This window comes from Bos taurus, chromosome 15 (genome assembly GCF_002263795.3).
Source record: "Bos taurus isolate L1 Dominette 01449 registration number 42190680 breed Hereford chromosome 15, ARS-UCD2.0, whole genome shotgun sequence".
Lineage (NCBI taxonomy): Eukaryota > Metazoa > Chordata > Mammalia > Artiodactyla > Bovidae > Bos > Bos taurus.
The window spans coordinates 62,267,669-62,292,657 of record NC_037342.1 but is presented as its reverse complement, the minus strand read 5'-3'; the positions used below and the strand labels follow the sequence as shown (position 1 = coordinate 62,292,657).

At 37.4% G+C, this 24,989-nt stretch overlaps 1 protein-coding gene across 18 annotated transcripts in view; it reads left to right on the top strand.

Annotated features, from left to right (window-relative positions):
- IMMP1L (inner mitochondrial membrane peptidase subunit 1) overlaps positions 1-24,989 on the top strand; it is a 77,190-nt gene that overhangs the window by 3,737 nt on the left and 48,464 nt on the right. For 7 of the 18 annotated variants that reach the window (XM_059874986.1, XM_059874984.1, XM_059874977.1 and 4 more), the window contains 2 exon segments: positions 6,328-6,375; positions 15,394-15,506. The exons of 4 other annotated variants lie outside the window; for them this stretch is intronic. In XM_059874986.1, coding sequence (XP_059730969.1) covers positions 15,504-15,506 — 3 coding nt within the window. In that variant the 5' untranslated portion in view covers positions 6,328-6,375; positions 15,394-15,503. 18 annotated transcript variants of the gene reach the window in all.

Here is a 24,989-nt window from a genome sequence, read left to right as displayed (position 1 = left end):
CGAATCGTCTGGTGGTTTCCCCACTTTCTTCAATATAAGTCTGAGTATGGCAATAAGGAGTTCATGATCTGAGCTACTGGCAGCTCCTGGTCTTATTTTTGCTGACTGTATATAGCTTCTCCATCTTTGACTACAAAGAGTATAATCAATCTGATTTTGGTGTTGACCATCTGGTGATGTTCATGTGTAGAGTTGTCTCTTGTGTTGTTTGAAGAGGGTGTTTGCTATGACCTGTGCATTCTCTTGGCAAAACTCTGTTAGCCTTTTTCCTGCTTCATTTTCTACTCCAAAGCTAAATTTGCCTGTTACTCCAGGTATCTCTTGACTTCCTATGTTGGCATTCCAGTCCCCTGTGATGAAAAGGACATCTATTTTTGGTGTTAGTTCTAGAACGTCTTGTAAGTCATCATAGAACCGTTCAGTTTCAGCTTCTTTGGCTTTAGTGGTTGGGACATAGACTGGATTACTGTGATATTGAATGATTTGCTTTGGAAACGAACAGATCATTCTGTCATTTTTGAGACTGCACCCAAGTACTGCAGTTTGTACTCTCTTGTTGACTATGAGGGCTGCTCCATTTCTTCTAAGAGATTCTTGCCCAGGGTGGTAGATATAATGGTCATATGAGTTAAATTGGTCCATTTGCTCATTCCAGTTCATTTTAGTTCAGTGATCCCTAAAATGTCAATATTCATTCTTGCCATTTCCTGTTTGACCACTTCCAACTTACTGTGATAAGTATTCCAGGTTCCTATGCAATATTGGTCGTTATAGCATCAGGCTTGACTTCTGTTAGCAGCCATATACACAACTGTGCATTGTTTTTGCTTTGGCTCCGTCTCTTTATTCTTTCTATAGATATTTCTCTATCCTTCTCCCTTAGCATATTGTGCACCTGGGGAGTTCATTTTTCAGTATCCTATCTTTTTGCCTTTTCATACTGTTCATGGGGTTCTCAAGGCAAGAATACTGAAGTGGTTTGTCATTCCCATCTCCAGTGGACCATGTTTTGTGAGAACTCTATACCGTGACCTGTCTTGCATGGCCCTGCACAGCAAGGCTCATATTTCATTGACTTAGACAAGGCTGTGATCCAAGTGATCAGTTTGGTTAGTTTTCTGAAATTGTGGTTTCCATTTTGTCTGCCCTCTGATGGATAATGTTCATAGATAGATGACTCAATATTTTCAGTGTCAGTTCTTCCATAATTGATTCGTAGATTTCATGCAGTCCCAGTTAAAATCCCAGCATGTTATATCATGGATATTAACAGACTGGTTCTATAGTTTATACCGAAAGACAGAAGATCTAGAATAGCAAACACAATATTGAAGAACAGAGATGTAGTACTGACACTACCTGACTTCAAGACTTACTGTAAAGTATTAGTGGAGCAGCATACAGAATCCAGAAATAGACCCACATGAATATAGTGAACTGATCTGAGACAAAATGAGCAAAAGCAACACAGTGGAGCAAAGATAGTCTTTGCTTTGTAGCAGTCAGTCATATACATGCAAAAATAAATAAGTAAATAAATCTTGACACAGACTTTACTTCAGAAAAATTAACTCAAAATGAATCACATACATACATGTAAAATAAACTATAAAACTCATGTAGGATAACATCAGAGAAAATGTAGCTTACCTTGGGGATGGCAATGACTTTTTAGATACACCAAAGACATCATCTGTAAAAGAAGGAGTAGATAGGTTGGACTTCATTAAAATTAAAAACTTCTGCTGTGGGAAGGACAGTATCAAGAGAATGAGAAGACATGCCACAGACTGGGAGAAGATAATTGCGAGGACACACTTGATAAAGGGCTGTTATCCAAAATATACAAAAGTCATACTCTTAGCATCTGTTGTTGTTAGTCAGTTGCTCAGTCCTGTCCAGCTCTTTGAGACCCCATGGACTGCAGCATGCCAAGCCTCAGTCCTCCACTATTTCCCAGAGTTTGCTCAAATTCGTGTCCTTTCAGTCTGTGATGCTGTCTAACCATCCTCTGCTGCCCCCTCTTTCTTTTGCCTTCAATTTTTTCTACCATCAAGGTCTTTTCCATTGAGTCAGCTTTTTGCATCAGGTGGTCCAAGTATTGGAGCTTCAGCATCAAACCTTCCAATGAATATTCAGATCTGATTTCCTTTAGGATTGATTGGTTTGGTCTCCTTCCAGTCCAGGGGACTCTACAGAGTCTTCTCCAGCACCACAATTGAAAAGCATCAATTCTTCAGTGCTCAGTCTTCTTTATGGTCCAACTCTCACATCTGTGCATGACCACTGGAAAAACCATAGCTGTGACTATATAGACATTTGTTGGCAAAGTGATGCCTCTGCTTTTTAATACACTGTGCAGGTTTGTCATAACTTTTCTTCTAAGGCATAGCATCTTTTAATCTCATGATTGCAGTCACCATCTGAGTGACTTTGGAGCCCAAGAAAATAAACCCGTTGCTTCCACTTTTCCCCCTTCTATTTGTCATGAAATGATGGAACTGGATGCCAGATCTTAATTTTTGAATGTTAAGTTTCAAACCATCTTTTTCACTGTCCTCTTTCATACTCATCAAGAGGCTCTTTCAGTTCAATTCAGTCATGTTTGACTCTTTGCTGTCCCATGGACTGCAGCACACCAAGCCTCCCTGTCCATCACCAACTCCAGGAGTTTACTCAAACTCACGTCCATTGAGTTGGTGATGCCATCCAACCGTCTCATCTTCTGTCGTCCCCTTCTCCTCCCACCTTCAATCTTTCCCAGAATCAGAGTCTTTTCTAATGAATCAGTTCTTTGCATCAGGTGGGTGAAGTATTGGAGTTTCAGCTTCAGCCTCAGTCCTTCCAGTGACTATTCAGGAGTGATTTCCTTTAGGATGGACTGGTTGGATCTCCTTGCAGTCCAAGGGACTCTCAGGAGTCTTCAACATCACAGTTCAGAAGCATCAATTCTTCAGCACTCAGCTTTCTTAATAGTCCAATTCTCACATCCATACGTGACTTCTGGAAAAATCATAGCTTTGACTAGACGGACCTTTGTTGGCAAAGTAATGTCTCTGCCTTTTAATATGCTGTCTAGGTTGGTCATATCTTTTCTTCCAAGGAGCAGACATCTTTTAGTTTCATGGCTGCACTCACCATCTGCAGTGATTTTGGAGCCCCCCAAAATGAAGTCTGTCACTGTTTCCACTGTTTCCCCATCTATTTTCCATGAAGTGATGGGACCAGATGCCATGTTCTTAGTTTTTTGAATGTTGAGTTTTAAAGAAGCTCTTCGTTCCTCTTCATTTTCTCCCGTTGGAGTGGTATCATCTGCATATCTGAGGTTATTGATATTTCTCCTGGCAGTCTTGGTTCCGGCTTGGGATTCATACAGCCCAGCATTTTGCATGATATACCCTTCATGGAAGTTAAATAAGCAGGGTGACAATATATAGCCTTGTACTCCTTTCCCAGCTTTGAACCAGTCAGCTGTTCCATGTCCGGTTTTAACTGTTGCTTCTTGACCCGATGACAGGTTTCTTAGGAGACAGGTAAGGTGTTCTGGTACTTCCATCTTTTAGAACTTTCCTTGGTTTGTTGTGATCTACACAGTCAAAAGCTTTAGTGTAGTCAGTGTAGCAGAAGTAGATGTTTTTCTGAAATTCTCTTTCTTTCTCCATGATCTAAGGAATGTTGCAATTTGATCTCTTCCTCAGCCTTTTCTAAATCCAGCTTGTACCTCTGGACATTCTCAGTTCATGTACTACTGAAACTTTGCTTGAAGGATTTTGGGCATAACTTTGCTAGCATGTGAAATGAGGGCAACTGTAGGGTAGTTTGATCAGTCTTTGGCATTACCCTTTTTTGAAATTGGAATGAAAACTGACCTTTTCCAATCTTGACTTATTGAGTGCAGCACTTTCACAGCATCATCTTTTAGGGTTTTAAATAACTCAGCCGGAATTCCGTCACTTCCACTAGCTTTGTTTGTAATAGTGCTTCCTGAGGCCCACTTGACTTCACACTCTAGGATGTCCAGCTCTAGGTGAGTGACCACACTGCTGTGGTTATCCAGGTCATTGAGACCTTTTTTGCATAGTTCTTCTGTGTATTCTTGCCATCTGTTCTTAATGTCTTCTGCTTCTTTTAGGTCCTTGCCATTTCTGTCCTTTATGAGGCCCATCTCTGCATGAAATGTTCCCTTGATTTCTCCAGTTTTCTTGAAGAGATTTCTAGTCTTCCCCATTCTGTTGTTTTTCTCTGTATATTTGCATTGTTCATTTAAGAAGGCCTTATTGTCTCTCCTTTTTGTTCTCTGGAACCCTGCCTTCAGTTGGGTATATCTTTTCCGTTTCTTCCTTGCCTTTCACTTTTCTTCTTTCCGCAGTTATTTGTAAAGCTTCCTCAAATAACCACTTTGCCTTCCTGCATTTCTTTTTCTTTAGGATGGTTTTGATCACTGCTTTCTGTACAGTGTTATGAACCTCCATCCATAGTTCTTCAGGTACTCTGTCTACCAGATCTAATCTTGTCACCTCCACTGTGAAGTCATGTAGAATTTGATTTAGGTCATACCTGAATGGCCTAGTGGTTTTCCCTATTTTCTTCAATTTGAGCCTGAATTTTGCAATAAGGAGTTCATGACCTGAACCACAGTCAGCTCTTGATCGTGTTTTTGCTGATCATATAGAGCTTTTCCATCTTCAACTGAAAAGAATATAGTTGATTTGGGTATTGACTGGTGTTATTGAATATCTTTTCATGTGTTTGTTGGCTATTTGTCTGTCTTTGGAGAAATATCATTTAGGTCTTCCGCCTATTTTTTTTTTTTTTTTTTTTATGTTGAGCTGCATGAGCTGTTTGTATATTTTGGAGATTGTTTTCTTTTCCCTTGCTTCACTTGTGAATACTTTTTCCCATTCTGAGGGTTAACTTTTCATCTTGTTTGTGGTGTCTTCCACTGTCTGTCCTTTGTGCTCCCCCATGATCCCCTAATGTTGCTGTTTTGTCCCAGCAGACTTCCCCCACCATGAGGTGATTTTTCTTGGTGCAGGAACCTCTCCTTACCTTCAGCTTCCCACCAGGGGTGCTGGTCTCTTTTTTAATCCCTTCCTTCTGTCTGTCTGTCTGTTTCCTACCCAAGAAAAGGATTTTTCTTGTCCTGTTAGGTATCCGAAGTCTTCCATTAATGTTCAGCAGGTGCTCTGTGAGAAATTTCCGTTTGTAGACGTATCCTTGATGTACTTGTGAGGAGACATGAATTCTGTGACGTGTTTCACCATCTTGACTGCCTGCCCCTTGATTGTAGCACTTTTAGAAGCAAGAATTAAAATATAGCTGTAGTGGTCTATAATAATTTCCAGGTAAACCCTGCCAGGTACCGCTTCCTGTGTTGATGGAAATATTGTATATCTACACTGACCGGTATAATAGCCATTAAATACATTTGATGTTTGAATACTGGTAATGTGGCTGCTATGACTGAGAGCTGAATTTTTAATTTTGTTTTAATTATTTAAATTTAAAAGCTACTTTTTACCAAGTTGCTGCTATATAACTCTAAATCAATATTTAGCAAAATTTTTCTATGAAAACCAAATAGTAATTATTTCAGGCTTTGCAGATCATATGGTCCTTGTTGCAACTACTTAGCACTGTGGTTGTAGCAAAAAAGCAACTTTAGACAATATATAAATAAATGAACATGACTGTGTTCCAGTAAAACCTTATTTGCTAAAATAGAGTGAGCAGGATTTGGTTTATTGGGCCCTAGTCTCACAACCTCTGCTCTACATCAAAGACGTGTCTAAGGATCTATTTATTTTTCTTCACCTGCTGTTCTCTGGATCCTTTGCATTGTTTTTCCTTATGTGTGTGTGTGTATGTGTGTTTTTTGGATGGGAGAAAGTAGTGTTTTCCTATAACATTTTAGAGAGATCATTACCCTCTTTGGGTTATTTTTCTGTATTTCTTCAACTTTGGTTTCAAATTTTATGTTTTTTGTATATATGGGGAAGGTGGTGGTGCACTGGCATTGTTTTAAATTTCTTTAAATTCTCATCTTTGTTCTTTTAATTCTGCTCTTTTATATACCCATTGTCTCTTAAATACAATATCTTACCTAATATCTCTAAAGGTGTTAAATACAATTATTTTCTTTTCCTACATGAATTACCTCTGATTTCTCCAGAGTTACTTGTTCTGTGTTTCATCATGGGCCTTCTTTTTCATTCTTGTGATTTTCTTAAATGTTGGTGATCTTTAGTTGTTCATTTGTGTTGATATATGATCAGTTGAATAATATAGATAACTAAAATGGACTTTTTTCTTATTTTGTTTTTTTAGCAAATCTTTACCCTAACTGGAAAGAATCCTGATGGAAATTCCTTGTGGGTAGGTAGGACTTAGTTGTTGTTGTTTAAAGCATGTTGATTTATAGTAATATATTAGTTTCAGTGTATAATACAGTGATTCAGTATTTTATAGATTATTCTCTATTAAATTTATTATAAAATATTGGCTATATTTCCTTACTGTTCAATATATCCTTGTAGCTTCTCTACTTTATCCCCAGTAGTTTATACCTCTTAATCCCCTACCCCTGTTTTCCCTTATCCCAACCCCTCCGCACTAGTAACCACTAGTTTATTCTCTATATCTGTGAGTCTATTTCCATTTTGTTGTGTTCATTCACTTTACTTTTAAATTTCACATTTATTGATAACATACAGTATTTATCTTTCTCTGTCTGACTTATTTCATTAAGTAAAATACACTCCTGGACCATTTATGTTGTCGCAAATGGCAAAATTGCAGTTTTATATCTTCCTTATCCATTCCTCTGTTGATTGAGACTTACATTGCTTTCTTATATTGACTATTGTAAATAATCTTGCTATGAGCAATGCAAAATGGAAACGGTGACAGACTTTAGTTTCTTGGGCTCCAAAATCACTGTGGATGGTGACTGCAGCCATGAAATTAAAAGACGCTTGCTCCTTGGAAGAAAAGTTATGACCAACCTAGACAGCATATTAAAAAGCAGAAACATTACTTTGCCAACAAAGGTCCATCTAGTCAAAGCTATGGTTTTTCTAGTCATGTGTGGATGTGAGAGCTGGACTGTGAAGAAAGCTGAGTGCCTAAGAATTGATGCTTTTAAACTGTGTTGTTGGAGAAGGCTCTTGAGAGTCCCTTAGACAGCAAGGAGATCCAACCAGTCCATCCTAATAGAAATCAGTCCTGAATATTCATTTGAAGGACTGATGCTGAAGCTGAAGCTCCAATACTTGGGCCACCTGATGTGAAGAATCGACTCATTGGAAAAGACCCTGATGCTGGGAAAGATTGAAGGCAGGAGAAAAAGGGAACGACAAAGGATGAGATGGTTGGATGACATCACCCACTCGATGAACATTAGTTTGAGCAAGCTTCAGGAGTTGGTGATGGACAAGGAGTCCTGGCATGCTGCAGTCCATGGGGTCGCAAAGAGATGGACATGACTGAGTGACTGAACTGACTAATGAGCAATGGGGTGCATATATCTTTTCAAATTGTGTGTTTTTGGTTTCTTTGAATATATATCCAGGAGTGGAATTGCTGGATCTTATAGTTCTATTTTAAGTTTTTTGAGGAATCTCCATACTGTTTTCCATAATGACTGTAGCAGTTTACATTCTCCCCACCAGCATATGAGAGTTCCCGTTTCTCAAACTCCTACATTTGTTATTTGTGGTTTTTTTGGTGATAGCCTTTTTGACAGTTGTGAGGTGATATCTCGTGGTTTTGATGGACATTTTTCTTATAATTACTCATATTGAGCATCTTTTCTTGTGCCTGTTGGTCATCTGTATGTCTTCTTTCAAAAAATATCTATCAGATCGTCTTTGCATTTAAAATATTGGGTTGTTTGGGTTTTTTTTGTTTTTATTTTGAATTGTTTAAGCTGTTTATATAGTTTGGATATTAACCCCTTATCAGTCATATCATTTGCAAATATTTTCTCCAATCTAGTAGATTTTCTTTTTGTTTTGTCAATGATTTCCTTTGCTCTGTAAAAGCTTTTAAGTTTAATTAGATCCAATTTGTTTATTTTTGCTATTGTTCCATTTGCTTTAGGAGACAGATCTAAAAAATATCACTGCAATTTATGTCAAACTGTGTGTTGCTGTTTTCTTCTAGGAGTTTTGTGGTTTCTGGTCTTAGATTTAGGTCTTTTATTTATTTTGATTTTATTTCTGTATATGGTATGGGAAAATGTTCAGATTTCATTCTTTTACGTGTATCTGTTCCTGTTTTCTCAACATCACTCTATAAGAGACTGTTTTTTTCTCCATTGTATGTTCTTAGCTCCTTTGTTATTTTATTTGTTGTTTTATTGGTTAACCATAGATATGTAGGTTTATTTCTGGGATCTCTGTTATGTTCCATTGATATATAGTTTTGTTTTGGTGCCAGTACCAAACTGTTTTGATTACTGTAGCTGTGTAATATAGCGTGAAGTCAGTGAGTGTGATACCTTCATCTGTTCTTTTTTTGTTGAGGTTGCTGCGGCTGTATAGGGTCTTTTGTGGTTCCATATAAATTATGGAGTTCTCTGTCCCAGTTTTGTGAAAAATATCATGAGTGTTTTGATAGGGATTGCACTAAATCTGTAGGTTCCTTTGGGTATGGGTAGGACTGACTTATTGATATGTTTTGATCGAGGTGGATAAGCAGAGAACAAACAGATAGGACAGGCCTTTTTCTAATAGCCTGGTAAGGAGGCTCCTATCCTAGATTTTCAACCACCATACTTTCATTCACCTAACTTCCTCTCAGGAAGGTTAAACCATTTTTATCCTCCTCAAATATTAATTCAGCCCTTGCTACAGGAAGAAAAGTTCCATCTTTCCTAAACATCCTGTGCATGTAGTTGGCCAGGTGTCAGCATGCTTTTTAGGAAACCAAATAGTAAGTATTTTAGGTTTTGCAGGCCACATTTCCTCTTTCATCCCTTTTTAACACTACCATTAAATGCAATTTTATATTAAAAAATGAGTACAGCTGTGTCTTAATGCTTTGCTTATGAAAATTAAAATTTGAATTTCATATAGTTTTAACGTGTCACAAAATATCTTTGTTTTCTTTGAGCCATTTGAAAGTATAAAAACCAGTCTTAGTTTGCAGGGTATACAACAGCAGAGGGTAGCCTGGAAAATCTGCCCTGTGAACCATAGTTTACTAAACACTATGCCAGACTGCTTCTTTTTGTCATGTTCTACCTGTCACTCTTTTAGAAAGTTTTCAGAATCTCTAATATGTTGATGCTTTTCACTCCCTCTTAGTGGTCTAAGGCTCAGCCTTTTATTCTCCTCAGACCTTCAATGAAGTGGATGAGGTCTGCCCACATGAGGAAGGACAGTCTACTTAGTCTACAGATTCACATGGTAATGTCATCCAAATACACCCTTACAGTAACACCCAGAATAATGTTTGATCAAATATCTTGACCACCTGATGCAAAGAACTGACTCACTGGGAAAGACCCTGATGCTGGGAAAGATTGAAGGCACAGGGAGAAGGCGATGACCGAGGATGAGATGGCTGGATGGTATCACTGATTTGATGGACATGAGTTTGAGCAAACTTCTGGAGTTGGTGATGGACAGGGAGGCCTGGCGTGTTGCAGTACATGGGGTCATAAAGAGTCAGACATGACTGAGTGACTGAATTGAACTGAACTGAACGGAAATACCTTGACGCTGCATGGCCCAGTCAAGTTGACATGTAAAATTAACTGTCATTGTTGTATAGCTAGTAAATGATAGAGCTCGGTTTCACAACAGTAATGAACTGTGTCATGACAAAATTCAGGCTTTTATTTACTGTTTGTAACTAGGCCCAAACTCAGCATTCATATCCTTCTAAATTAGTCCTTTATTTAGCCAATTTACAGTTGGATATTTGCCTAAGCAATGAGGCATATTTGTCTTGATAAAATGAGTAAATTCAGAGAAAGCAGTATGGTTAGAGACTGTGATATGAAATAACGGATAGTAAGTGGGACATATTTAACTCAGAGATGAATGATTTTGAGTTGAAGAAGACCTGTCTTAACCTTGTGAAAGAGAAATTAGATCCCTTTGTTTTTCCAGAGCGTAGAAATTTCATTTTCAACTCAGATTAAAGAGCTTTCTATCAGAGTTGTCCAGCACTGAATTAAGATTTTTAATCATTAAAAAGTATTTTCTTTTAAAAATCTTTTGGATTTTAAGGGTATGTTCTTACCTTTTGTATTTTTTCATTCCCCAAAATGGAGGGTTAAAAACAAGTTAAACTCTGTGTTGTATTACAGTTTTGTCATTTTCTAGAATGAAAGATTTGAAATTAATTTTGTAGTCTGCTTGATATTCTAAGATTTTTTTTAAAAAAATTGAAGAGCAAGTCATGCTTCCTTTTTCTATTTTGTTTTATTTTGTTTAGTTGCTAAGTTGTGTCCAACTCTTTATGACCCCATGGACTGCAGCATGCCAGGCTCTTTTTCTATTAACATTTCCTAAATAAACTCAGACCACCTGACCTGCCTCTTGAGAAACCTATATGCAGGTCAGGAAGCAACATTTGAACTGGACATGGAACAAAAGACTGGTTCCAAAAAGGAAAAGGAGTACATCAAGGCTGTATACTGTCACCCTGCTTATTTAACTTCTGTGCAGAGTACATCATGAGAAATGCTGGGCTGGAAGAAGCACAAGCTGGAATCAAGATTGCCGGGAGAAAAATCAATAACCTCAGACATGCAGATGACACCACCCTTATGGCAGAAAGTGAAGAGGAAGTAAAAAGCCTCTTTGATGAAAGTGAAAGTGGAGAGTGAAAAAGTTGGCTTAAAGCTCAACATTCAGAAAACGAAGATCAGGGCACCTGGTCCCATCACTTCGTGGGAAATAGATGGGGAAACAGTGGAAACAGTGGCAGACTTTATTTTTTTGGGCTCCAAAATCACTGCAGATTGTGACTGCAGCCGTGAAATTAAAAGATGCTTACTCCTCGGAAGGAAAGTTATGACCAACCTAGATAGCATATTGAAAAGCAGAGAGAGACATTACTTTGCCAACAAATGTCCATCTAGTCAAGGCTATGGTTTTTCCTGTGGTCATGTATGGATGTGAGAGTTGGACTGTGAAGAAAGCTGAGCACTGAAGAATTGATGCTTTTGAACTGTGGTGTTGGAGAAGACTCTTGAGAGTCCCTTGGACAGCAAGGAGATCCAACCAGTCCACCCTAAAGGAGATCAGTCCTGGGATTTCTTTGGAAGGAATGATGCTAAAGGTGAAACTCCAGTACTTTGGCCACCTCATGCCAAGAGTTGACTCATTGGAAAAGACTCTGATGCTGGGAGGGGTTGGGGGCAGGAGGAGAAGGGGATGACAGAGGATGAGATGGCTGGATGGCATCACTGACTCGATGGACATGAGTTTGAGTGAACTCCGGGAGCTGGTGATGGACAGGGAGGCCTGGTGTGCTGTGATTCACCGGGTCACAAAGAGTCGGACACGACTGAGCGACTGAACTGAACTGAACTGAAATAAACTCATATGAAAGTAATGAATTACTGTCATATATGATGATCATTTTCCCTCACTGAACTTTCGAATTGTTCAATTTAGAGCTTAGCAGTTCAGTTAAATATAAGTTTAAGTTAAATAAGCATATAAGTTAAATAAGCAGAGTGACAGTATACAGCCTTGACGTACTCCTTTTCCTATTTGGAACCAGTCTGTTGTTCCATGTCCAGTTCTAACTGTTGCTTCCTGACTTGCATATAGGTTTCTCAAGAGGCAGGTCAGGTGGTCTGGTATTCCCATCTCTTTCAGAATTTTCCATAGTTTATTGTGATCCACACAGTCAAAGGCTTTGGCATAGTCAGTAAAGCAGAAATAGATGTTTTTCTGGAATTCTCTTGCTTTTTTCCATGATCCAGCAGGTGTTGGCAATTTGATCTCTGGTTCCTCTGCCTTTTCTAAAACCAGCTTGAACATCTGGAAGTTCACGGTTGACGTATTGCTGAAGCCTGGCTTGGAGAATTTTGAGCATTACTTTACTAGCGTGTGAGATGAGTGCAATTTTGCGGTAGTTTGAGCATTCTTTGGCATTGCCTTTCTTTGGGAGTGGAATGAAAACTGACCTTTTCCAGTCCTGTGGCCACTGCTGAGTTTTCCAAATTTGCTTATCAGTAGCCCGGTCTTAATTCTCCTAATTGAAATCAGTATGTTAACCTTCTTAGCTGACTCAAGATCTTGGTCCCTTTTTTCATAGGTAAAAAGCTTTTTGTGATAAAAGTATGCATGTGTGCTTAGTCGCTCAGTCGTGTCCAACATTTTGCAACTCCATGGACAGTAGCCTGCCAGGCTCCTCTGTCCCTGGGGATTCTCCAGGCAGCAGTAACTGAAGTAGGTTGCCATGCCGTCCTCCAGGGGATCTTCCCAACCCAGGGATTGAACCTGGGTCTCCTGTTGAAGTCCTTTAATGGACCAGAACCTGGTGGTCCAGAGTTAACGATTAGAAAGTAAAAGAGAGAGTGAAAGAGGCTGATATTCCTTGGTTTATGCAGAAAACAAATAAAGCCCTTTGACACAGGGCTTGCACTGCTACATGTAGGCACCAGGCACCCTCTCGAGGGGGGGTGAAGGCACAGTTTGCCTTCTCGAGAGGGTCTTAGAAGCCTGGGCAAGAAAGTGAGCTCAGTGGGCCTGTGCGCTCCAAAGAATTAGCCTGAGAGAGAGAAGGAAAGAAGGACACGGGGACCCGAGCTCTGATGGAGCGAAGGTGTTTTATTCAACATAGTGTGGTTGTATATACTGTCTTACAAGGTAGCTATTTTCAGCAGAGATAAAAATCAAAAGTCCAGACTTACAAATTATCATAAGGCAATCCATATCAAAGAGAGAGGGTTGTAAATAATCACTTTTACCATATGGTTCATAAAAAGGAAGAGGGTCGTAAATAGTTACTTATCACCATATGGAAAAACTAATGAAGGAAATGCATGCATTCTTCAGCCCCAGGAGTAGTTTGCTACTCCACTTAATTCCTGAATATTCAGGAATTAATAAGGGACAGGATTCATGACAGATCGAAAACAGCACACAGGAACACAGGAATCCTCCTGTTAAATGCTTCCTGACATTCTCCCACATTGCAGGTGGATTCTTTACCATCTGAGCCACCAAGGAAGCCCCAAAATACATAATACAAAATTTATTATTATAATCATTTTAAAGTGTGCAGTTCAGTGGCATTAGCTATATTTATGATGTGTAAACACTGTCACTGTCTTTTCCCAGAACTTTTTCATTATCCCAAATGGAAACACTTTACTCATTGAGCAGTAACTTCCCACGCCATCACTGCAGTCTCTGGTAACTTTATATTTCCTGTCTCTGTGAGTTTGCCTGTTTACATACCTCACATAAGGAATCATGTAATATTTGTTCTTTGTTAACATTTGCATGTTTTTCACTTAGCAGTGTTTCCATCATATAGCATGTATCAGCAGACTTCACTCCTTTTTATGGCTGTGTAATATTTCATTGTGTGTATATAGCACGTTTTGTTTATCCATACAGCTGTTGGCAGACACTTGTCCTGGTTCCATCTTTTTGCCTATTATGGATAATGTATGAATGTTGGAGTTTGAGTATCTGTTAGAGTTTGTTTAGGTATATACCTAGGAGCAGAATTGCTGAATTATATGTTTAACTTTGTGAAGAACTGCCAGTGTGTTTTCCACAGTGACTTAACCATTTGCCTTCCTTCCAGCAATACACAGAGGTTCCAATTTCTCTTATGTCCTAGCAACTTTGGCTCTTTATTGGGTGATAGCCATTCTAATGAATTTGAAGTTGTATCTCATTTGTGGTTTTGATTTGCATTTTCCTAATAATTTGTGATGTTAACCTTTTTTGCAGTCTAGACACACGAAAAATTTTCTAAGTCATCAAGTAATGATTTCTTTTTGCTTAACTTCCTCAATTTATCTCCTTTTCTTCTTTATCCTTCCTCAGTTTATTACCCTCTCTTTCACATTTTACCATAAGCAGCAAGGAGAAAGCCGTACATGCCTTCAATATTTTGCTTGGAAATTTCAACCAAATATCCAGGTTTATCTCCTTTTCACACAATATTAGAATACATTTCAGTTTTGCTACAGTATAACAAAGACTGCCTTTCCTGTCCTGTTCAATAATGTCTCATTCCATTTTTGAGACTTCATCAGAAACCCCTTCAGTGTTCCTATTTCTGGATCATTCTGTTCCTGACACATATATTCTCTAAGATGATGGAGAATCTACCTATTTGCTTCTTTCTGCACATTCACCAGAATCTCCTTAATATCTTTGTTTCTACCAGCAATCAAATCATTTTCTCTCATGTCATTTTCTCTGAAGAAAACAGTAGGATTATTTATTACATTTCAAGTAAATGTTATTTGTATTACATAAACTACTTTATTATGTATATATATTTCAAGGTAAATATTCATATGTTATCTTTTTCTAATGGCAAAAATTTGGTTTTTAGTGTAAACAATGAAATTTTGCATGTAAACACACATAAGGCAAACTATTTAATGTTTCAGGTAAAAGTGGTGATACATTAGGATTCCCTGGTGCTTCAGTGTTTAAGACTCCACACTCTCAATGCAGGGGGCACAGGTTTAGTCTCTGGTCTGGGAACTAAGATCCTGCATGCTGCATGGTGTGGCCTAAAAAAAAAGAAAAAGAAAGTGGTGATACATTATTTCCTCAGTCATAAGAACTGACGTGGAGTTGTTATCATTGAATATGAGGCAGGTTTTGACATCTAGAATATCAAACATAATATGTTTTGCCTTTGACATATTGTGACTGGTCATAGAATTTTTTTACAGTATCATGTGCATTCCTCATATTCAGTAAATATCTGGCTAATCAATCTTAACATACCAGCATTACAGGCTACTTCTCTGTTGCCTTTTCATTCTTAAAATTAACCCTAGATACTCATTCATGCTGACATGCAGAAATGAATGTCATATCCTCTCTATAACCTGCAAATTGTTTAGAAGGGCTTGATATATCAGCACTGTGTATGGTTGGTTTAACAACTGTAAGTCCTTGACCACACTTTTCTCTGGTGATTGACATATTATGTCATCCACTGACCTTCTTCGTCTACTTAAATTCTCTGGTAAATAAAATAATATTCTGCTTTTTAAAATCACTTGACCCAAAGTGTCATTGAATATCTGACTTCCAAATCCGATTGATCCACTAAGGAAGATGGCACTTTAGTAACTGAGAGACATTTAGTCATATTATGTACTAATTCAACTAAATATGGCTGAAAGAAATCTTTGCCTAATATAATTTTGATTTCCTGTTTTAGGAATCCTGGTACTGTGGATCACCTATATTTGCTTTGAGACATGCTTTAGATGTTTTTTTCTGGAAGCCCTGTAAATACTGTAAAAATTCAGTATATTGTTGTAAAGACCTATGGTAAGTGGGTTTTTTTCCCCCTTCATTTTCGTCTGTCCGTTTCATGTTGGCATTAAGTCTTATGGATGTTGTAATACTGCTCCCTGCTGGACATAGTGTAACTTTTTAAAGTTGGCACTTAATAGATGGGCAAATAACTGATTAGCTGGACCCAGTCTGGTGGGAAATCCTTGAGTGCATTTACACACAAAAAAACACAACAGTATATAACCAAAGCAACTCTGTTTTTATTTTGGGTGATACTGTTGTATTGATATCTGGAGCCTAATGAAAGTGCTTACAGTCTTGTTTCTAAATTTTATTATGTGTGCTTCCTGGATAGTGGCATCTAAAAGCTGTAACAAACATGTGTTAAAGGATGCTTGTAGTTGATGGAACTTTTAGGATTTCCTGATTTTTTTATTTGTGGCATGTTTTTGCAATTTATCACTTTATTATTAGTATTATCTCTTTTGTAATCATGTAATCATATAATCATTTAAATGCCCTGTATATTTGTTTTTCCAAATGTAGTATTTAAAACAGCTTCAGTATAATTTAAATTAGACACTGTTGGAACTATTTTGAGTGAGTTACCCTTAATCCACCTGTAATGCAGGAGACCCTGGTTTGATTCCTGGGTTGGGAAGATCTGCTGGAGAAGGGATAGGCTACCCACTCCAGTATTCTTGGGCTTCCTTGGTGGTTCAGCTGGTAAAGAATCTCCCTGCAATGTGGGAGACCTGGGTTTAATCCCTGGCTTGGGAAGACCCTCTGTAGAAGGGAGTGGCTCCCCATTCCAGTATTCTGGCTGAGAGAATTCCATGGACTATATGGGGTTGCAAAGAGTCGGACACGACTGAGCAACTTTCACTTTCACCCTTAATTAAATTTTATGCAGTAAACTTCAAGTGTACCTTGTTTTGTATATCCATCCTGTAATCTATTATATTTTCTAGTACACACAGTGACCCATTCACACACAGAGTGACATTGGATTGGGCCTGAAGTGTCATATCTGTGTCTGTCCTATAACGAACCCTCACAGTGAATGCAAACATAGATATTCTTAAAATTGTTTTTAAACTTGTAAGAGTTGAAAATATTTGTCTTCCTACTTTTGAGCTAAATTATTATATACTTTTGGAGTGTGGTTTGCATAAAATATAATGTAGATTTTATGCAACGTAGATTGGATAAATGAACTGGAGTAACATAGATTTTTTTTAAAGTAAGCATACATTTTCTTGAAAAGAAGGAAATGTGACAGATACAACATAGAGCTAAGCAAAGATTTAGCAGGATAACCAATCTTATGCTCTTTAATGGTCTGGTTTCTCTTTTTTTGTGGCCATTTGGAAAGCTTGTGAAATCTATTCTTAATTAGGATTCTGGAGAATTAGGCATGATAACTTATTTATTAAAATATTGCAATAAAAATTTGAAATGTAGACCAAGAAAATACAAGATTGTTAGTAAAAAAGAGGCGCCCTTTCTTCCCATTACAACTATATTATATCAGAAAGTATATCATTTTAAACCTTTTTATTATAAAATATAACACTATATAGAAACAAAAATGTATAGTAAAATGAATAAATATAAAGCAGATATTCAGTAACCATAGATCACTACTGACATCCCAGAAGCCCTTAGTATAATCTTCCTTTTCTTTAAGGTAAACAGTTTCCTAATAATTAGATAATTCTTTATATAATTTTATCACTTTTATGTGTATTCCTCAGCAGTATGTTCACTTTTTGCCTCATTTTGATCTTTTTGGGATCATATGTATTCTTTTTTTTGGATAAACATTTTTGTATTTTTGTTGGAAATGTTTTTGTTATTTTTAAGGTGAAAGGTATGAAGAAACAGATTGTAAGGTAAAGTCAGAGAGGGCTGGCTTCACTGTACTGAAGAGCTTAGGGAAAGAAGGAGTTGTAGGGAATTTAGAAATAGCAGCAGTCAGAATAGGATCAGGATGTCTAGGGACAAGCTTGTCATCTTTCAGGAGAAATGAAAGGCCAATAAGTTGGCTAAGAAAGGACAGCATTCTTGAGGAATGTATTTGAATGAGGCATGGAAAGCATTATGCTAATGGAGCCTATCATAATGCTGCCAACAATAGTAAGGAGAATCAGGTGAGTTATCTAGTCTGCACTGCCTGCAGGTCTCCAAACCTGATGTTGTCGCAATCCTCACAGGGTGTCTCTTGGAACGGGTCTGGGGCAGAAGTTCAGAACCCCTTCTCAGTAGGGATGGAGGCGACCCTCCTGATGTCACTGTCACTGCTCAGCCCCCTCCACTGCATGGCAAAGGGTGGAGGAAACTCCCAGCAACATGTGGCCCAGGCCTTGCAGCAGCATCATGGAGGTTCAACTGGATGAGCTCCCTGAGCACTTTCTTTGGACCAAGTACTTGAAAGTCACAACTCACGGAGTAGATCCTGTAGAATGTGGCACAGATGTTCAGGCCAAAGAGGTCTCAAGAGTTTGCTTGTATATATACCAGGTAATGAGGGCAATGTCCTTGCTGTGCTTGGGCTTCTCCCCGGCCTAGGCCATATGACAGCACCTACTCCTGCTGGAACTCTAAATTTGCTTGAATTCCAGGATCATTAAGCATGTACCCTCTTCCAACAATTGGAAGAAGTCCTCACAGTCCACAGAGGTCCTACCCTCCTCCTCTGTCACCAGTGTTAACCAGAGGGTCTCCAGTACTGTGTCTAGGAGTGCTGGCAGGGGTGCCAGCTGTGGTCACAGACACAGAAAGATGTGGTGGAGCAGTGAGCACCTCCAGACCCTACAACCAGTCTCAGAGTTCAGATTGGATCTTGATTTGCACTTGGAGACCGTGATCACCTTTGTACTTCTCTTTGGGTTGGTGCTAGGCTTCTGTAGTGTAACACTGCTGCAGCTGTGGGGTGCCTTTGTGGGGTAGTAGGGGACACAGGTGGACCTACTGGTGAGTGCCGTTGTCTGGGATCATATGCGTTCTTTCTTCCATTACCGAGCATTGTGTTTTGAAGATCATGTACATAGTTGCATGTAGTTTTACTCTGTTCATTTTCGTTATCATGTGTTATTCCTTTGGAATGAATATGGCAGAATTTATTCATTCTGTTGTTGGTGGATGTTTGGGTTCTTTCTAGTGTTTGACTGTTACAATTAACACTGCCATGAACATTCTTTTATATATCATGTGTTGATTTTTATGTGTCATGTGGAAAAAGTCATACATTTTCAGGTTAAAGATAGATGATCATAGTGGTATTGTAAATAAATGTAAATGAGTACATGAGAAAGTTGTTATATCCTGAGAGTAACACATATTAAGTATTGAAAAAGATTCTGAATCGATCATTATTTCTTTACTGTAGGCCTTAAATATATGGTAGAATGCCATGTAACTTGTGACAGTTTAAAAATAGTATATATACAGATACAGATATAGGACCTAATGTAGTAACTCTTTGTTTACTTTATTAACACGATTCCACTTACTATCATATCATGTTTTATATACTTTCACTTTACTGATGAAACTGTGGAGAACTAAAGAGGTTGAGTGAATTATACAAGGTTATTTAGTAGGTTGGAGCTAGAAACCAGACCAGCCTGTCTACTTGGCAGTCACAACTTAAAGAAAACAGAGTGAAAAGCTAAATCAGGATACAATGAAGTGGAAAATTTGCATGACTAGCTTTTAGAAATTATCAGATATTCTTTTGACTCTTAACCAAGAACTGGCCTTGCACAGGGAATTGTATGTATAAAGGCGCCTGAAATGTTATTGTACCTTATCACAGTTCATCTTCTGAAAGGCAGCTATAGTATATTATCACTTTGAGTGAGAATTTTACTTACATAATTCCTCATTCACTGGGCTCTTATTAACAAGTGGTATACTATCACTCATCTGTTAATTTGTGAATAATTGAATCTGACCCTTTTATGTGCCAAAATTTATTTCATAGGAATATTTTTTCTAAAATGTTTTTGAAAAATAAAATATACCCTTTGTTTTCTTAAACAAGACAAATTGAGTATAATGTAACTTGTTTTGGTTTTGTTTTGATGGCTCAGAGTTGTGAACAACAGTCATTTCATAGAATTTATGTGGTTTCTGCACAGATCATTATGCTGTATAGGCCTATTCTCCTAAATTATCCTAGAGTGATAAACTTTTATGTCCTGGGTGCTACTTATGATGTCATTTTTTTGTTTGTTTTGTTTTACCTTTGTTAGATAATTCTTGTTTTTTTGCTCTCAATGCATTATACTGATTCTAATATAAAAATCAGCATTTACATATACATTGCTTAGGTGAGATCTTAAGTATAGTTCTGCCCCATGTGCTGATTAAGGGTATAGAATGTGTGCTTTTTAAAATTTACTTTGGGATCAGCAACTAGTCTTGTTACTTTGTTCCAGGGGACTGAGAATGGCAGTCATAAAAATTAAACCACCTTTGAAATGATAGTTTTGTAAATGAAAATATAGAAGTAACATAGATTTGGTTTCCTAAAAACTTTGAAGTGCTTCAGGAAAACATTCTTTTAAAAGGGAAATGCATGTTTGACTGCTTCCCCAATTATAGATTATTGAATGTGAATTTAAAGGAAAAATTTGGAGTGGGTGTGTATATTTATTTTTAAATGAAGGGAATTTGAGGAAGAAAGCATGTTAGGTGTTAATATTATGATTTCCTACATCAATGAGATTTTTTTTCAATTCGAAAATTAAGTCAGCAAATTTTACATGTGCATAAGAAAAGAAGCAAAGAGCTTCATACAGTTTTTTCCAATGAGAACATCTTTGAGGACTAGCTTTTTCTGGGATACATCTGAGATGTGTATGTGATGGAAGCAAAATGACATAGCCCCCATAAAAGAAAAATTAGCAATTTGTAGAAAAAGACCTGTGCATTTACACATTTGTTTCAGAACCAATTCTGGGAATTTGTTACAGATATACTTACGTATTAATACTTATAAAATGACATATGCATAAACGTTTTCATTAGAGCTTCCTTTGAAGTAGCAACAGATGGAAGCATGCCTAATGCCTGTCAGGAGGGTACAGTCCATGGGGTCACAGTGGTTAAATGAACTCTGCCATAGCTGTACAATGAAATACTCTACAGCTTTAAAAATAGAAAGTATGTTCTCTGTATGAAGATTCAGAACACTGTTACTTGAAAAAAGCAGTGCTCAAACAGTACTCAGTCGCTTAGTCGTGTCAACTCTTTGTGACCCCGTGGACAGGTCATGTAGCTTGCCGGGCTCCTTTGTCCATGGTATTTCCCAGGCAAGAATACTGGAGTGGGTTGCCATTTCCTCCTCCAGAGGATCTTCCTAACCCAGGGATTGAACCCATGTCTCTTGCGTTGGCAGGCAGATTCTTTACCCCAGCACTACCTGGGAAGCAGTGTTCAGAGTGTGTAGTAAACTTATTTTTTGTATAAAAGAAGTAAGGAATGAAATCAATATTCATAATTGCTTATATTTGCATAAAGAAAATCTGGACATCTATACAAATTCTAAATCTTGTATGTTGATGAATAAGGAAAACAAACTAGTTGGGACTTTTACTATATATCTTTTAGATTGTTTTTGGATATGTGAATATGTTATTAGTTAAAAATAATTTTGTTTTGTTAATCAAATGAGAGAGAAAGGGATACACCTGTTGTATTTTCCATAAAATTAGCCAGTTTTATTCATTTTTCCCCAGAGTCTGGGATATAGTTGGTTGTTGTTTTGTTGCTAAGTTGTGTCTGACTCTTTTGCAACCCCATGGACTGTAGCCCACCAGGCTCCGCTATCTATGGGATTTTCCAGGCAAGAATTGGGGAGTGCATTGCCATTTCCTTCTTCAGGGAATCTCCCTGACCCAGGGATCAAACCCGTATCTTCTGCATGCCTCTCTTGCATTGCGGGTGGATTCTTTACCCTTTGGCCCCAGGGAAGCCTGGGATATAGTTAGCACTGAATAAATATTTATTATACAAATGAAATATAAGCTATATAATCTTTAGGTTATCTCTTTTAGCTGACTTCTTAAAGTATCTTTTCAATAAGGGAAAAACAGTGCTCTAAGTCATGTGTTAATTCCAGTATAGAAGTGAGGGAAAGTATTTAAGTGGAAATAATAAGCCTGGTGTGCTGCAGTCCACGGGGTTGCAGAGTCAGAGTATAACGAATAAACAACAACAGTAATAGCTTAATTTATTGTCAAATTATCATGAATTTTCACTTAACTTGTAGGATATTGATATTAAAGAATTTTAATTTCACTGAAAAGTAAAATGTTTTCAAAAGATTCCCATTAAATTAGCTAATAAGGTTTCATAATAAAAGCTTATGAAATTTGAGAGCACAGGGGAAAATGGCCTACGTATTCTTTATACTTGCCTTATCTTCTGTCATACTTTAGTTTCTCACATGAGGGCAATTTTCAGTCCTGAGACAATTTTAGAAGCACTGTTATAATAGCAGCAGCACCTGTAGCTACTCCTGACACAGAGGCCCGTTATCTCTGAAAATATGGTATTTTAGTTTGGGAATTGAGGGAAGATAATAGGGTAAATGGCTGTTGCTTCTCCGTTTATGAGTTCAGGAACTTATCTTATGGTTTGCAGATTTGATCTTTCAGATAAGTAGTATATGAACCTTTCGTTTCATCTTTAGATTATATACATGTCATTGTTGTTTGGTCGCTAAGTTATGTCTGACTCTTGTGACCCCATGGACTATAGCCCGTCAGGCTCCTCTGTCTGTGGGATTTTCCAGACAAGAATACTGGAGTGAGTTGCCATTTCCTTCTCCAGTGGATCTTCCCAACTTAGAGATAGAACCCATGTCGCCTACATTAGTAGCAATGAAGAATCTCACTGAGCCATCTGGGAAGGCCCTCTATATCCATTGCTTGTTCCTAAATTTCTTATGATAATGATTTTGACTCCCTTTGTGTATCTGTATTTATGTGCAAAATGGCCTTTTTAAAGAAAAGGAGTATATATGGAAAAGTGCACAAATTATAAGTGGATGGCTCAATGAATTTGTCAGAAGCCAAAACAATCATGTAACCACCGAGATACCAAAATGAACATTATTAGCACTCTAGAAGACACCTTTATGCTCTCTTCTATCCTCTGTTTCCCACCCTGCACAAGGATAACCACTACCTTGACTTTTCACATCATAGATTATAACAGCTTTGCTTTTGTATTTTATATATAGAATTATACAGTATAGTTTTTTATGTTTAGTTCCTTTGCTAAAGCTTGTATCTTGGGATTCATCTACATTGTTGCGTGTAGTTGTAGTCTGTTCAGTTTCATTACTGCATTCCTTTGTGACTATATCACAACTATTTTTGAATCTATTCTGTTAATGGACATTTGGGTGATTTCTATATAATGTTAAATATATTCTTTCTAATACATATCTCTTGATTGATATATTTGCATGTTTCTTTTGAGCAGACGTCTAGCAGCAAAATTACTGGATCATAACTATGTTTATTTCCAACTTTAATCAAAATCGCCAGTTTTCTGAAATGGTTGTGCTAGTTTACATTCATGTGACAGTTTAAGTTGCTCTGTGTCTTTGCTCACACCTCATTTTCCCCATCTTCTTCATCCTTCAATTCTGATGGATATAAAGTACTAAGGCTTACGTCGTTTAATTTCTAGTTTCCTGATGATGAATGAAGCTGAACACATTTTCATATGTATATTGACTGTTGGATTATTCTCTTTTGTAAAGTACCTGTTAACTTCTTTGCCCACTTTTTTGTTGAGCTATCTGTTTTTTTCTTTGATTTTGGGGGGAGTTGTTTATATATTCAGAATATGAGTCCTTCTTTGTACAGATATTGCAAATATTTCCCCAACCCTGAGATTTGCCTTTTCAATCTATTAATAGTGCTTTTGATGAACAAGTTAATGACTTTAAAGTAATCTAGTTTGTCATTTATGTTTAGTGCTTTTTGTGTGTTAAGAAGTGATTGTCTACTCCAAGGATGTTCTGTGTTTTTCTCTAAAAAAAAGGGTGTTGTTAGCTTTGTACCTTAATGTCTGCATATCTAACTCAAGACAATTTTGAACAATAAGTAGACTCTGCAAAGGTTAGGCTTATAAAAAGATCACATTTTTCATTGTTTTAAAATCTAAAGAATTACATATCTATTTTTTAAAAGTGACTTACTAGAAAAAAATTATTTCAGATATATTCTCATAAGGAATATTTATAATTTCAAGGTTATACAAAGTGGAACTACAAAAGCAAGCCACTAAATAATACAGAAAATGCTTTGCCCTTACTGTATACATTTGAACAGAACTTTAACTAAATGATAACAAAATACAGACTAGTAAAGTGTAAATTTTGTTTACTTTTCTTATTTATTTGGACAAAGAATAATGGCTAAATTAGCCCATTGCATTGTCAAAAGCTCTCAAGTTCTCAAATGCTCTTCCTTTCATTATCACTAACTTTAAACATCTTGTTTCTGATTCCAATCTTAGATATTACCAAGATGAAATTAAAGATATTGGAGACTTTTCATAGTCAATTGCCTTAGTATTTAATAGCAGAATTGTAAAAAAGGAAGAAGCAGCAGCACAGTGTTACCTCTGGCTACATCAGTGTGTAAGGGAAGTTCATAATTCTTGAAACATTGTCCCACTTCATTTCTATACCACCATATTTCCTTGGCATCTTCTAACTCATTCCTTCTCAGAGTTTTAGTTTCATAAATTACACTGACAAACCCCCAGGGGTGATTCTTGATTCTGGACGAAGGTTAAGAATTAGGTTTATCTCAGCTTGAGACGGAGAAGGGAGAAGGAAATTCCATGGACAGAGGAGTCTGGTGGGCTACAGTCCATGGGATCACAAAGTTGGGCATGACTGAGCTCACACACACACACACACACACACACACACACACACACACACACACACACAGGTAGAGAGGTTCCACAAAAGAGAAAAAAAAAAAAAAGGGTGTTGTAATTTTATCATTTGCATCAGTAATTTCAGACTATATTTTCATGTTAGGCAGTTTTGCTTGTCTTTTTAAACTTAGTCTATGTCTCTAGACAGAAAAAGAAAGTGCACTTTTATAAATCAACATGATCATGTACCTTCTACAGAATACTCCCTTAAGAAAGTAGTATGTAATCTATATGTTTACCTTGCGTGCATGGTCAGTTGCTTCAGACTCTTTGCGACCCTATGGATTGTAGCTGGCCAGGTCCTCTGTCCATGGAATTTTCCATGCAAGAATACTGGAGTGGGCTGCCATATCTTCCTCAGGGGATCTTCCTGACCCAGGAATTGATCCCATATCTCCTGCATTTGAACTGCTTCTTTACCACTGAGCCACCTAGGAAGCCCCCCACCTGTACCTATAATGTACTTCATTGTCTTTAAGTAAAGTTCACTAGAAAATTCAATGAAGAATTTCTGAGCTTGGCAAATTTTATGATTTTTAA